The sequence below is a fragment of the Coregonus clupeaformis genome, chromosome 35 (assembly GCF_020615455.1).
Source record: "Coregonus clupeaformis isolate EN_2021a chromosome 35, ASM2061545v1, whole genome shotgun sequence".
In the NCBI taxonomy this organism is placed as follows: Eukaryota; Metazoa; Chordata; class Actinopteri; order Salmoniformes; family Salmonidae; genus Coregonus; species Coregonus clupeaformis.
The window spans coordinates 21,708,085-21,724,146 of record NC_059226.1 but is presented as its reverse complement, the minus strand read 5'-3'; the positions used below and the strand labels follow the sequence as shown (position 1 = coordinate 21,724,146).

The 16,062-nt window shown below is 49.3% G+C and overlaps 2 protein-coding genes across 2 annotated transcripts in view; one reads left to right on the top strand and one right to left on the bottom strand.

Annotated features, from left to right (window-relative positions):
- LOC121551778 (coronin-7-like) overlaps positions 1-16,062 on the bottom strand; it is a 248,257-nt gene that overhangs the window by 105,433 nt on the left and 126,762 nt on the right. The window lies entirely within an intron of this gene.
- On the top strand, positions 6,930-11,016 carry LOC121551156 (vasorin-like). The gene has a single exon (XM_045210924.1). It carries the CDS (start codon positions 7,008-7,010, stop codon positions 9,084-9,086), a length of 2,079 nt encoding a protein of 692 aa, XP_045066859.1. The 5' UTR covers positions 6,930-7,007; the 3' UTR covers positions 9,087-11,016.

Genomic DNA, 16,062 nt, shown 5'->3' with positions numbered 1-16,062 from the left:
CCATTCCGTCCGAGGGAGGGACGCAGCTAGGCGTCTGTTTTCTCTTCACCAAGGAACTCGCAGCGTGGCCGACTTCGTGATCGAGTTCAAGACGTTGGCTGTGGAGAGTGGATGGAACGAGGAGTCTTTGCAAGCGGCCTTTTACCAGGGCCTGTCGGAGCAGCTCAAGGATGAGTTGATCTCCTATCCGGAGCCTAGTGACCTGGACAGCTTGGTAGCCTTGTCTATTCGGGTGGATAATCGAGTCCGAGAGCGAAGGAGGGAGAAGCAATGGGGTCCGTCCAATCGATCAGCTTCTCAGTTCCCAGTCGGGTCGGGTGGTGGACCAGAACACGTCGATCATTCTCCACCACTAAGGATTAGTGGGAGAGGACTCTCTCCCGATTCTGAACCCATGCAAGTGGGGCGGCACGGGTTAACCAAGGAGGAGCGTCAACATAGACGTAAGACCAACTGCTGCCTCTACTGTGGTCGCTCGGGACATTACATCTCCACTTGTTCCCGGCGGTCGTCAACTGCCCGGCTCGCTAAAGTTGGGAGGACTTTTAGCGAGCCAGTTTCAACCTCTCAGTACCTCTGTCAGACCCCGCTTCCCGGCTACCCTTGTGAACAGGAATCAGAGCTTAGCGCTTAACGCTTTTATCGATTCAGGTGCCGATGGAAGCTTTCTTGATGCCGAAGTTGGTGGAACAGCTGGGGCTTTCCAAGGAGCAATTGCCGGAAGCCATTGAAGCGACCACTCTGAACGGCAGTAGTCTGGCACGTATCACGATGAGGACTGAACCGGTTAAGATGCGGTTGTCGGGGAATCATTCTGAGATGATTTCATTTTTTCATTCTGCCGTCTTCCCATGTTCCTCTGGTCCTTGGATACCCCTGGCTGAAGGAACACAATCCCACGTTCGATTGGGTGACGGGCAAGGTAACGAGTTGGAGCCTTGATTGTCATGCTAACTGTCTCAAGACTGCCTGCCCCCATTCGGTTCCCAGTCAGGTGATTGAGGCTAAACCCCCCAGATTTGTCCCTGGTTCCCGAGACATATCACGATTTGGGGGAAGTTTTCAGTAAGCAGAAGGCTCTGTCACTTCCTCCCCACCGACCATATGATTGTGCCATCAACCTGGTTCCTGGAGCTGTCTACCCCAAGGGAAGGTTATACAGTATCTCCCGACCTGAACGTGAGGCGTTGGAGACCTACATCAAGGAGTCCCTAGCTGCTGGTCTCGTTCGTTCCTCGTCATCACCCCTGGGGGCAGGATTCTTCTTTGTGGGAAAGAAGGATGGCTCTCTGACCGTGTATTGATTATCGGGGGTTGAATGACATCACGGTCAAGAACAAGTATCCCCTGCCCTTGATGAGTTCTGCCTTCGACTCCTTACAGGGTGCTACGGTGTTCACCAAGCTAGACCTACGCAATGCGTATCACCTGGTCCGGATCAGAGAGGGGGACGAGTGGTTGACGGGTTTCAATACACCGATGGGTCACTTCGAGTATCAGGTGATGCCGTTTGGACTGACCAATGCTCCAGCGGTATTCCAGAGTATGGTGAACGACGTCCTGAGAGATATGATCGGTCTCTTCGTGTTTGTTTACCTGGGATGACATTCTGATCTTCTCGAAGGAACCTTCCGACCACGTCCAGCATGTCCGGCAGGTTCTGCAGCGATTGTTGGAGAATCGCCTGTTCGGTGAAGGCCGAGAAGTGCGAGTTTCACGCCCACACTACATCCTTTCTCGGGTACATCATCTCCAGGGGTGAGATTAGGATGGATCAGGAGAAGGTTAGAGCGGTTCTGGAATGGGCCCAGCCCGTACGCAGATTGCAACTCCAGAGATTTTTGGGGTTTGCGAATTTCTACCGCAGATTCATCCGGGATTACAGCCGTGTGGCCGCTCCATTAACTGCCTTGACTTCCAGTATCAGGACCTTCAAGTGGAATCCGGAGGCGGATCGAGCGTTTCTGGATTTGAAGAGGCGATTCACCAACGCACCGATTCTCTCTCAACCGGACACGGCCCGTCAGTTCGTCGTTGAAGTGGACGCGTCTGATGTGGGAGTTGGCGCCATCCTGTCGCAGCGATGCTCCACGGACAGTAAACTCCATCCCTGCGCCTACTACTCTCGCCGCTCGCCTGCAGAGAGGAATTACGATGTGGGTAACCGGGAGCTTCTCGCGGTGAAACTTGCCTTGGAGGAGTGGCGCCACTGGTTGGAGGGGGCGGAGCAACCGCTTATTGTCTGGACTGACCACAAGAATCTTGCTTACGTGCAATCGGCTAAACGTCTCAACTCCCGTCAGGCCAGGTGGGCGTTGTTTTTCGGACGATTCAAGTTTGCCCTGACGTTCCGACCTGGATCTAAGAACGGCAAGGCGGACGCCTTGTCCCGGATGTTCTCCAAGACGGAGGAGAGTGGGTCCAAGACCGAGACTATTCTCCCCCGGAACTGCGTCGTGGGAGCAGTGATGTGGAAGATTGAGGAGGAGGTGCTGGCGGCCCTTCGGACTCAGCCCGGTCCCGGTAACGGTCCACCCGGTCGGTTGTTTGTGCCTGAGTCGGTTCGCCCTGCTGTCCTCAAATGGTCCCACGCCAGCAAGATGGCTTGTCACCCTGGCGTGGCTCGGACAATGGCGTTTCTTCGCAGACGTTTTTGGTGGCCTGCCATGGCCGAGGATACGCGGGGTTTTGTTGCTGCCTGTCCAGTGTGTGCGCAGAATAAGAGTACCAATCGGCCCAGCTCTGGACTACTTCACCCCCTTCCTATTCCCGGCGTCCATGGTCGCATCTGGCCCTGGACTTCGCCACGGGGTTGCCCGCTTCTGAGGGGAACACGGTCGTTCTGACTATCGTGGACAGATTCAGCAAGTTCGCCCACTTTGTGCCTATTGCCAAGCTTCCTCTGCCTCGGAGACGTCCGAGATCCTGGTTAGGGAGGTTTTCAGGGTCCACGGTTTGCCCAGTGATATCGTTTCCGACCGTGGCCCTCAGTTTACCTCTGCTGTCTGGAAGTCCTTCTGTTTGGCCATTGGAGCTACAGTCAGTCTCACATCTGGTTTTCACCCCCAATCCAATGGTCAGGCGGAGAGAGCCAACCAGAAGATGGAATCCACGCTACGCTGTCTGGTCTCTTCCAACCCCACCTCCTGGGCCTCTCAGTTGCCTTGGGTTGAGTATGCCCACAATACTCTCCCTACATCTGCCACTGGGATGTCTCCTTCCAGTGCCTGTATGGCTACCAACCTCCCCTGTTCCCTTCTCAGGAGAGGGGAGCTATCAGTGCCTTCTGTTCAGGCTCATATTCGTCGTTGCCACCGGACCTGGCATCGGGCCAGAAAGGCACTCCTTAGAGGTTCGGATCGGTATCAGCTCCAGGCGAATCGTCGCCGGATCCCCCGCTCCCACCTATACCATCGGAGATAGGGGTTTGGTTGGCCACACGGGATCTTCCGTTACGGACTGAGTCTAGGAAGTTGTTACCGAAGTTCATTGGTCCGTTTGTGGTGGAGAAGGTGATCAATCCGGTGGCAGTTCGACTCAAACTACCGAGGACGCTCAGAGTCCATCCCACCTTTCATGTCTCCTGCCTCAAGCCTGTCTTCCTCAGTCCTCTGTTGCCTCCTCCGCCTCCTCCTCCTCCTCCTCGGATGATCGGAGGTGGTCCTGCCTACACGGTGGCGTCGCATCATGGATTCCAGACGGCGGGGCCGGGGTTTCTCAGTATCTCGTGGACTGGGAGGGGTATGGTCCTGAAGAGAGGAGTTGGATTCCGCGGCGACAGGTCCTAGATGCTGACCTCATCAGGGATTTCTACCGCCTCCATCCTGGCGCTCCGGGAGGTCCGCCCGGTGGCGTTGGTCGGAGGGGGGGTACTGTAACGATCCCGGCAGTCTGAGTCGGGTCCTGTCTGGTGACCAGTGTTTTGGGTTCGTAGTCTCCTGTTTCCCGAGGGTTCGGGAACGCTCCGGGGAGCTCTCTGGTTTTCCGCACCTGCATCCCGTCAGCAATCTGCACACCTGGCCCTCATCATCACCCCTTTTAGGTTCTGGCCAAACATCCAGTTCCCGCCGGATCGTTAGCCATGAACATCACACGTCCGGAACCTTCACCCACCTCTGCCTGATGGTCGGGCGGCTGCCGAGCCATCACTGGACCTTGTGCTGCACCCCCAACTACTCATCCACGCCGCCCGCTCTGTCCCTGGATTATTCTGCACCTTTGGTTGTATCTAAATAAACCCTCACCTTCGTTCAACTCTCCTTGTCCTGGTCTGCTTCTGGGTTCTGGCTGAGGGAACTGTGACACATAATCTCTTGCACATCTAGCATTCCAGTGTTAATACTATTGTAATTATTCTGCACTATAGCCTATTTATTGCCTTACCTCCATAACTTGCTACATTTGCACACACTGTATATATATTTTCTGTTGTATTTCTGACTTTATGTTTTTTTTTACCCCATATGTAACTCTGTTGTTTTTATTGCACTACTTTGCTTTATCTTGGCCAGGTCACAGTTGTAAATGAGAACCTGTTCTCAACTGGCTTACCTGGTTAAATAAAGGTGAAATAAAAAATAAATAAAAAAGTATCAAATACTTGTTCTCCCCACTGTATGTGATCTTACAGGTGTTCTGTCTCGGGCCTGAAGAGGCTGGGTCTCAGGTGAATCCGGGGTGTAAATTACTTGACATGCCCATCTGACACTATCCTCCCTTTGGATACAAAAGCGCCTCTCTCAGCATCTCTGAGTTTCCACTGTATTTCACAGACGTGTTTAGTAAGGAGCGTTGGCCGTAGTTTCGAGTAATGACAACATTCGAATGTTAGGTTATTTATACTGAGCGTTTTGGTCAGGAAAGCAGCTCAAGGACCCAAGTTTAGAGCACTGCAAGCTAAATCACACACAGATGCATGCACACATGCACTATATCGTATATCACGTACTTACAGTCACAAAACAGAGACTTGGTACAGTTATGAAACTGGAGAAATGAGAGGGAAACTTGTCAACCCTCCACATCAAATCAAATGTTATTCGTCACAGTTAACAGTAGGTATAAAAGGTGCAGTGAAATGCTAACACGCTAGCTCCCTCAACAATGCAGTACAATATCGATATCAATAATAATAAAAAAGTTGAATTGAAAATAATAAGTCAGAGGAAGGTAGTATCCATAGTAATAAAACGGATCTAATAAGATATACAGTATAGATTATGAATGTGCAATGATCAAGTATAACTGTGTTAAAAAATATAAAGTGGGTAGTGTCTTGGTCCGCAGTTGAATCAAAGTATAAAATAGAACAGCAGTGTTGACTGTGTGTGTGTGTGTGTGTGTGTGTGTGGTTGTGTGTGTGTGGTTGTGTGCAAGGGTTGGACGTGTGGAGAGTCAGTGAAAGAGTCTCTAAGGTGCAGGTGGTCTCTAAGGTGCAGGTCTGAGCAGGTAAACAGCTAGGGTTAGTTGTTCAACAGTCTGATGGCCTGGTGGTAGAAGCTGTCTCGGAGCCTGCTGGTCCGAGACCTGATGCTCCGATACCATTTGCCAGATGGTAACAGTCCGTGGCTCGGGTGACTGGAGTTCTTGACGGTCTTCCTGGCCTTCCTCAGACATCGTAATCTGAACAATTTGTGTGTGCGTGTGTCTGTAACATGGTTTCACAGGCTAAAGAGTTTGTCGTAAACATGGAGAAAATTGTTAAATGTGCTTCCCGTTCAACCACAGTGCCTGGAGAACTGTAAATGGTAGTGGGTAGGCTGTCCAGACCCTGAGACAGACACACAGACACAGAGAGAGAGAGAGAGAGAGAGACAGATAGAGAGAGAGAGAGAGAGAGAGAGAGAGAGAGAGAAGACAGACAGAGAGAGAGAGAGAGAGAGAGAGAGAGAGAGAGAGAGAGAGAGAGAACACAGAGACACACATAAATGTGTTTACCAGTCCACAGCACCAAGTACTACCAGGACCTTTCGCAAGGTTTATGTTAATGAAGCAGCTACTGAACCTGCTACAACAGTAACTAACCATCTGCTCTAGAAAAACACCTCAGAAAGGAAAACAACATCCATGAACCACATCCATTGTTCCGTGTCTGATGCAATACTATCAAGTTCAAGTCACCTTGGTCAGAGTGTGGCTACATTAGATAGATGGAGAGTAGCAAAGGGAACTTTCTTTCCCCTGAGTCTAGTAGAAAATTACTCAAGGTCACTGCCGTACCACGGCCCATTGTTTGAAGAGCCCTGTGTCAAGTGACCACGTCTTTGATCCTTCATGTGTGCCCAGTCAAGATTACGATAATAATCCCACATATTGTAATAACCACATTAAAAAAAATTGAAACTAATACATCATAAAGATCTATACAGATTTGTGCAGCATTATACAGATCTGAAGGGTAGTTATTGTACAGAAATGCTGTATATCTCAATATAGCACTTCTACACCTCTATGTCCTATACTTCTAGGTTGTCTCTATGTTCTACACCTCTAGGTTGTCTCTATGTCCTATATTTATAGGTTGTCTCTATGTTCTACACCTCTAGGTTGTCTCTATGTCCTATATTTCTAGGTTGTCTCTATGTCCTATATTTCTAGGTTGTCTCTATGTTCTACACATCTAGGTTGTCTCTATGTCCTATTTTCTAGGTTGTCTCTATGTCCTATACTTCTAGGTTGTCTCTATGTCCTACACCTCTAGGTTGTCTCTATGTCCTATATTTCTAGGTTGTCTCTATGTCCTATATTTCTAGGTTGTCTCTATGTTCTACACATCTAAGTTGTCTCTATGTTCTACACGTCTAGGTTACCTTTCTTTCACGTGTACTTCACAGTTTCCAGCAAGACATGACAAAGATATGACTTGACTGTTTTTATCAGTGCGTACTCTGTCTGTGTATTCTATCACTCAGTGGCCCTGTGTTTCAAGTATCTCTTTCTATAGCTGACCTTGTCCTTGATCTGTCGTTTCAGGCTGAAAGAGGAGAGAGAGTGACTCCAGCGGCACCATGAAGACCTTCTTCCTCCTTCCGCTGACACCCTTCCTCCTTTTCCTCTTGCTTCGGCTACCCGGCAGGACTCTGGCCAGCGACTGTCCCCAGGACTGCTCCTGCTCCACCCCAGAATCCATCTTCTGTTTCCAGCGCCGCTCCGCCACCATGCCCCACGGTGTCCCGGCACCCACCAAGAACCTCTACCTCTTCGCCAACGGCATCGAGACCCTGGCGGAGGAGGACTTCGTGGGGATGGAGAGCCTGGAGATGCTGGATCTGAGTCAGAACAAACTCACCAAACTGCTCGACCGGGTGTTTGAGCCTCTGACTTCCCTGAGGAACTTGGACCTCTCAGCCAACCAGATCACCCATCTGTCAGAGGAGAGCTTTGCGGGCATGGCCCTGCTGGAGAGGCTGTATCTCTACAGCAACCACATCCAGACTATTCACCCCGCCGCCTTCCAAGGCCTGGAGCAGCTGCTGGAGCTCAAGCTGCAGGGCAACCAGCTCACCTCGCTCCCTGCCCTAGCCATGCCTAGGCTGCTGCTGCTGGACCTCCGCTTCAACACCCTCCCATCCCCGGGGTCAGCCGACCTCCAGATGCCCAACCTGGAGTCTCTGAAGCTGGCCGGCCTGGGCCTCAAAAGCCTGGACGAGGACCTGATGGCCAGCCTGGGGAACCTCCATGAGCTGGACATCTCCGGCAACCAGTTAGGCTCCTTCCCCCTGGCGCTGAGGGAGGCCCGGGGCCTGATCCACCTGAGCCTGGCCGGGAACCCCATGGGCCCACTGACGCTGGAGGACCTGCAGAACTTGGGCGAGCTCCAGGAGCTGGACATCAGCAACTTGAGTCTGCAGGGCTTGCCTGACGGGTTTGCACAGCTTTTCCCTCACCTGACTAAGCTGACGGTGGCCGAGAACCCCTTCAACTGCCTGTGCACCCTGGCCTGGTTTCCCGGGTGGCTCAGGAACCAGGGGGTGACACTGGGCAGGACGGAGGAGACCCGCTGCCACTTCCCTCCCCTCAACGCTGGGAAGGTGCTGGAGAGGCTGGAGCACAGGGAGTTTGGCTGCCCCACCACCACTACTGTCACAGCTAGCACAGTCAGAACCAGCACCACCATGCCCCCTCCGGTCACCACCCTGCCCAGCACCACCCCAGCCATCCCTGCACCCGGGCCCAGTGAGGAGGACACCTCAACTGGGACAGACAGCCAGCCCCTGCCCCCCGTCCGTGCCTCTCCCAGCAGCAGCAGCCAAGACCAAGAGGTGGACTTCTTCTGCCCCTCCCAAACCTGCTTGAACGGGGGCACCTGTCGGCTGGACAGGCAAGGCCACCTGGAGTGCACCTGCCCTCGTGGCTTCTACGGCACCTATTGCGAGAACCGCCATTACCCCCACCCTCCTCCCGATCAGGATCACAATGACAACAACAACGACATTTCCGCGGCAACCGTCACCGCCGACGCCCCCGACATCAGCTCGCGCCTGGTGACCAGCTCCTCCATCCTGCTGGACCTGCACCGCTACATCGAGGCACGGCCCTACATCCGCGGCATCCGTCTAACCTACCGCAACCTGTCGGGGCCCGACCGGCGTCCCATGCAGCTCAGCGTGCCCGCTTCCTACCCGGAGTACACCCTGAGGGGGCTGAGGCCCAACTCCACCTACACGGTGTGCGCCAGCCCACTGGGCGACCTCAACGGTGGGGACAGCGTCTGCATGGAGGCCCACACAACGGCCCAGCAGCACACTGCCACGGGGAGGCAGGTGGAGGACAAGAGGCTGACCACCATGCTGCTGCCGGCTCTGGCCATCCTGCTGCTCCTAGTCCTGGTGGCAGCCGCCGTGGGGGTGGTGTGCTACATAAGGAAGAAACGGGCCAAGGGGCAAATGGATCTGGACTGTGAGCCAGCCCAGCTGGAGCTGGAGGGAGTCAAGGCTGGTTTGGACATTGGAGGGGGAATGTCCCAAAAGCAGCCGGAGCCGGCTGTGGTTCAAAATGGCGGCCTGGAGTACGAGGTGCTGCTAATACAGGATCATTGCACGGCGAACAACAACATGGCTCTCTCTCATAAGCCCTCTTATTTCTGACGCCTATCTCTGTTGCTACTCAGACCTAGAGGGTAAGACTATGTTCCTCTAGCTACTCCTTCCCTAACGAACTAGACACCAGCTTGAGTTGTTGGTGACAGTGGAGGAGAAAGAGAGAGGACCGGCCAGCCACGTGTCAGCAATTGAGAAACTGAACAAATATTTCACTTACCATGCTATGTAATGTTTGTGCAGACATTAAAATAAGGGAGCTTTTAAAAAAGTGCCTTTATTCTTATTTACACCCCTCCTGCTTTGTTTCTGCAATCACATTGCTGGACTGGCGCCCCGCGGCTCGCTACTGAACGCACCCACTCTCCACAGCAGGTCAAAGGTCAAGCGAGGCTGGGCCAGGCAGAGAGACACCATCGGCTGGAGCCAAGGGTCAAAGTGACCTAATCCCTGCTGTGTGTACTCTAAAAAGGGGTCTGCACTGAAATGGGGGTGTATTGCTGTGCCCCCCTTGTGATGACTGAACTATGTAAAAACAGAATAAGCAATTATTTTGCTACGTAGCACCACAGCACTACCCCAGTGGTGCTTGCTGTGAATGACATCAGAGTCACCAAATGAAGATAACTTTTTTCAGTAATTGAAAAGCAAGGTGCCTGACGTTTACCATGCGTTGTTTAGGCTCTATTGCTTAGTGAAGTTGTCATTTTTTTGTTGTGTTTGTAAATGTTTTTATACTCTTGCTGTTGTTGTTTTTCTGTACATACGTGACTGTTACCACCCTTCCATCCCCCCCTAACTGCTTGTGATTTATCGGACAGACAAAACCCCAGATTAAAATCTTTGAAGATTAAAACTCGTTTGTACCAGCGATGTCAATCAAAGGCTTTACCCTACGAATGTCAGACAGTCTAAGTAGCTGTAAGTCTGGGCAGACTTTGAAACTAAATCCCCTCTCCATTCTCTGGCCCTCAACCCCATCTCCCCTACACAAAACTCACTGATGAACAAGATTACAAGAATTACAAAGGGAAGCAGTTGGCTGAAACCCTAACATTTGTTTCTGTGCTGCAGCGAACTTCAAACATCCCCCGAGCCTGCCTCAGTTAAAGAGAAGAAGGGGAAAAAAGAAACACTTACTTTCCAAAGGCTTTATTTATTGTTTATGTCCCCAAGAGGGAACACAGTTATTTCAATAAACCGCAATTCACAAGAACGCACTTGCTAGCCTAGCGTAGTCTAGCTTAGCCTAGCCTCAGAGATAGATGCTTGTGGATTTCCCTCAGGCAGAATTAGTCTCTACGGTGCTTTGTTGTGCACCATTAACCGGTCTTTGGCAAAAGAGGGTCCCACGTCTTGCTCACTTGCAGCCAAGCAGACTATGAAAAGTCCAAGCGTAGCGCATAGTTTGAAGGTTTTATATAGGCTCTGTCTGGGACAAGGGACATTGAGGACTTGTATTTGGAAAAAAGCTGTACACCAAACTAGAATATGCTGAAACACCAGTGTTGAGATTCAAATCTCTGAATGTGAAAACAGTCTAAGTAACTTTTATGTGTCTGCCGCTAACCTGCCGGCCCTCATGAGGATCTCAGTGCCTACTACAGTATGAAGATCTCTGTCGGAAAACAGCTCAGTGATAATGTGGCAACATGTCCCGTCTTGTGCACAGAGAGGCAGACATCAAGTCACTCTCATGCTTCAGTAGTACTGTATCCCCCACTAAACACACACACACAAACACACAGAGATACATACACATACACACCGCGCACACACACATGCCCACCTACTCCGTCCACTACATTTAAAGAGATTCTCCAGTACTTTTGTATAGTTTTTAGCCAGTAGTTCCGAAAGTAGCATTCACGAGACAAAAGTGGTCCCTGCGCACTACGTCGCATATGTGCAGATATGTGCCACACTTAATTTCTCTTTCTCGCTCTGCTGTGTGTGCATCTTGCTAGCTGTTGCTCAAATTGCAAGGGGCTGAAGCTCATTGGCTAGAACTTGAATTGCTAGGGGGCTGGCCCATGTGGGGGAAAATGTAGGGAAAATGGCGCAGCACAGCTTCGAGAAAAAGTTCATTTTAAACTAGGGATTAAATGGCTAATTGAGGTAAGACAGTAATTCTGCGAATAGAGTATGCATGTATGAACTACACATTGACACATCCAGACCAAAACGGGAGGTTAAAAATATACTTAGTAGTCACCAAAGTTCCGGAGCATGTCTTTAAAAGTATTAAAACCTCATGAAATGGGCATGGCAAGGCAAGGGGTCCCTCTTCTAACATGCTTAGTGACCAGGCAGGGTACATGATGACAATTATTTTAGTGAAAACAACACAGGAGATTAAGATTGGGAAGGCAGGAAGGGTTGGTGGATGCTGTATACCACTAAATCTTATACAATCTTAACAAATACTTAGGACTCAATATTTAACACTTATAATTAAATCTGTTTAAACTGTGTAAAACTACCAAAACAACCTAACTGGAATACTTGGTTTTACAATACAAAAAACATTGAAAATATCCAGAAATATTTTCAATATTATTCCTATTTTTCCCTGTTTATTTTGGGAAGCTTTTCGTTGTTATTGTTTGTCTCTTTCCATTTCCTTTTGAATTAAGTGAACATATTTTTATGAGTGAAAAAGTTAAAATAAATAACAATAAAAATGGAAAACAAACAGTTGAGGTTTCGTCTGTTTTCTTCTTCTAAGTCAGGGCACTCCAACCCTGTTCCTGGAAAGCTACCGTCCAGTATGTTTTAACTCCAACCGTGTTCCTGGAGAGCTACCGCCCAGTTTGTTTAAACTCCAACACTGTTCCTGGAAAGCTACTGCCCAGTATGTTTTAACTCCAACCCTGTTCCTGGAAAGCTACCGTCCAGTATGTTTTAACTCCAACCCTGTTCCTGGAGAGCTACTGTCCTGTAGGTTATTAACTCAAACCCTGTTCCTGGAGAGCTACCGTCCTGTAGGTTTTCACTCCAACCCCAGTTCTAACTAACTTGGTTCAGTTTATCAACCAGCTAATCATTAAAATCAGGTGTGGTAGATTAGGGTAGCTCTCCAGGAACAGGGTTTGAGTTAATAACCTACAGGACGGTAGCTCTCCAGGAACAGGGTTGGAGAGCCCTGTTCTAAGATGTCTGTTTTTCTCTGTCCAAGTAGAACATTTGACTGGCAGTGGAGCAACAGATTAAGTCTACCATCAACTTCACCTCCTTCATTCAGCCATCACTCCGGGAAACGAGGGAAGAAGGGGCCAGCAGAAGAGAGGGAGGCATGATTGAGCCGGTTATTAAACCTGTCAGGATGTCAAGTCTGGCAGCCAGTTTGCAAAGTCCCTGACCCTGAGCTAATGGGGTAGCATTGTTTGTTAGCGTACATAATATATTAACCGCTGACCACACACGAGTTTACAGGTAAAGGCTTGGCAGGGGCTGACTGTATGTAGACACACGGCTTGGCAGGGGCTGACTGTATGTAGACACACGGCTTGGCTCAGCTACAGCCGTCCAGCTGCTAGCTGTTGTGCTCAGTCCCAGCACTAACAACACAAACAAAGAAAACAGCTCCACTGCTATCATGAAGGCCCCTATTATTTCAATTTGTTCTGAGCGAAAACATCCAAGTATACCCAACCAGTAACCAGTAACACACACCCTGCAGGTTAAGCCACTGTTTTTCAAACTTTTTCTTCTTCTCTTGTCTCTCGCCGTCTCTCTCTCAGTCTCTCTCTCTCTCCCACCCCCTCTCTGTCACCTCATATGTTTTGCTAACTTTTAGCACTCATAGTATATAGTTGGAAAATAGATACATAATTCTGCCTCACAGAGTTAACCCAGGTTCAACTGGAGTCTGAAACAATCATGTAGGTGACAGTGACAGCCAGTACCTGAGACTGCTAAAGAGGACCCTGTGTGGATATGAGACAAAGAACATAAGAAAGGGAGAGAGAGACCGGGAAAGAAAAAGAGAGAGGGAGAGAGAGAGAAAGAAAGAGATAGAAACAGAGAGAGAGAGCGAGAGATATAGATATATACATAGAGAGAGAGAAACACAGGGAGAGCATGTCTGTTTCTCTCTTTTCCTTCTGTAAAGCATGTCTGTTTCTCTCTTTTCTTTCCCTTGGCTTTAACAGAGACCTGGCCTCTGGCGAGGGGCCAACCCCGACGCTGCTGAAGCTGCATGCGCCACTCAAAGGAGCCATTGTAGCAGTGAAAGAGGCCTTTTTCAAATTATCATCCAGAAAAATTCCACACAAAATTATTGCTGAGTAAATATTGTTTCACTTTTTTTATTTGACTTGTTTTTTGTTTCAGCTTTTATTCCAAAACCAGGGCTGGGAGTGAGTCTGCCAAGGACAATGTGTTAAAACACGGGTCGTTGTGTGGCTCCGAAATACACACTCTCTCTCTCTCTCTCTCTGATGTGAGAGCTGAAGGGTGGTGTACTACTGTACAGCTGGCAGTAAGTGAGCCCTGTGCGTTCCCTCTAGTGCCAAAGCCAACGGCTGGATCAAAGGGCATGAGAGGGCAGCGGATGCCCGCCTGAAAGTGAGGGATGACAGGAGAGGAAAGAGGAGAGGAGAGGAGAGGGAAGGAGAGGAGGCTAGGGGGGAAGCTTTGGTTTGGTTTTATATATTTTCACGTCAATAAATTGTGGCGAACACATGCAGTCCATTTCACATGCTGTTCAGATGTGGTACATTATATTTATGGTAAAAGCAGGGTAAAGGCTGTGTATATATGGGTGTAAGGGAGTTAAGCTGAGACTAGGGGGCAGGAACCAGAGGACACCATGAGTAAGGAAAACCAGAGGCTGAACTACAGCAAAGTATAGGATGACAGAATCCAAAGAGAGAGAGATAAAACAGTGAGATAAAAAGAAAGAGATAAAAAGATGGAGAGAGAAATGGAGAGAGAGAGCCGGAGAGAGAGATGGAGGGAGAGATGGAGGGAGAGAAGGGGGAAGCTGTGTAAAATAATTATAAGGGTGCATGCAGGGCCACGTGCAGTGAAATCCCACGACTCTGCAGAGACGAGTTGCTGAATTGTTCACTGAGAGGGCTGGTGGGTGTGGGGGTGCGTTCAACAGAGCTGGCTTCCAAAAGTGAGCCTGGAATTAAAGAGCATGCATCTAATCTGAACAGCCTGTCATTCTGGAACGCACCACAAATGTGGTTCTCATTTTATAGGAATGAGAGGGGGGGAGCTGGGGTGGGAACGAGAATTGTATTAATTCCGAAAAAAAGAGGGGGGTAAATCTGGCATTAATGAAATAGGGAGGTGGTTGGGAGAAAAACGTGTGTGTGTGTGTGCGTGTGTGTGTGTTTGTAATAGGATGCTTGGTCCACTGATAACAACAGTTTGACTGATCTGATGAATCGATAGCGATTCCAGAGACGAGATGAGCTCAATTAGACTCTTTGGCCAAGGAAAATAAGACCTGATCCCCGATTGGTTCTCTAAGTGACCAATGACCACGTGTTATTACAGCTGTTTCTGGTGTTGTTAGTCTATCTGACTTGTGTGAAAAAGTATGTATCCTATGGGAGATGTCCTGGAGATATTAAGGCTACTTGAGGCTTTTATTTGACTTTGGATGGATTATGGAGAGAGGATGATAGCCTGTTGCTTTGTAAGGTCTTCTGAGAAACTTGTTCTGTATGGAGGAGTCAGGAGACTGTCTCTGTGTTGACTTTTCAGAGCTGTTGTAGACTTGAGCCATCCTCTTACCTCGGACGTATAAGAGCTGTTGTAGCCTTGAGCAAGGCTCTTCACCTCAGATGCCTCTACTTGAGCCCAGCTGTAATGGGTCAGAGCGCTGGGCTGGTTATAACAGCCAGCTGTCTGGGACTGGTAGTAATGTAATAAATCCCAAATCGACCCCTAGCCCCTAGTCCCTAGTCCCTAGACCCTACCCATTAGCTACTCGTATTATAGATCTGATTGGATAGGTGTAAGCAACATGGTGGAAGTCATTTTATTTTAAAGGGGCAGTGCAGTCAAAACGTGAATTTTCCAGTGTTTTATATATATTTCCACACTGAGGTCGGAATAATACTGTGAAATTGTTAAAATTCGGATAATTCACTTTTAGTGTAGGAGCTGTATGAAAATACCGCCTGGGTGGGGTTTCTGGACCACCTGATGACATCACCAAGCCTTATAAGTTAATAGACCAATAAAAAAAGAGAGTGTTTGCCCAATCCTGGTCCTGGGGACCCAAAGGGGTGCACATTGTAGTTTTTGCCCTAGCACTACACAGCTGATTCAAATGATCAACTCATCATCACACTTTAAAGATTTGAATCAGGTGTGTAGTGCTAAGGCAAAAACTAAAATGTGCACCCCTTTGGGTCCCCAGGACCAGGATTGAGAACCACTGGGTTAGGCGATAAGATTTGATTTGGGTCACTGTGTCACTGTTACCTCCTCTAGAGCAGTGTTTCCCAACTCCGGTCCTCCAGTACCCCCAACAAGGGCTGCTGCTGTCATAGTTCATGTGGGATCAAATTACATCAAAAAGGGTCAATCAAAGCTAATCAAACAGGATTTTATTGAGCTGATCAACACCCTAAAAGCATCCAATTATCTCTGGTCCCGTGCCGTCGCTGAGTCGCAGCTCCGAAAGGTTCAGCAGGCGCTTAGCACTTCATATCTGGCTTAAAGACTACTGCCACTCTGTTGGCTTAACTTTTATTAAAAATTTTGACACTTTTTGGAAACAAAAAAATGCTCTACAGGGATGATGGACTCCGCCCAAACCATCTAGGAGCCATTTTTCATATTTCAAGGCTGCGTTAAGATATTGACTCAGCAACAGACCAAGCCCTGCTCAGGTAATGCGGTGTCAGAGGAAGGCCCTCAAAATTGTCAAAGACTCCAGCCACCCTAGTCATAGACTGTTCTCTCTGCTACCGCACGGCAAGCGGTACCGGAGTGCCAAGTCTAGGTCCAAAAGACTTCTCAACAGCTTCTACCCCCAAGCCATAAGACTCCTGAACAG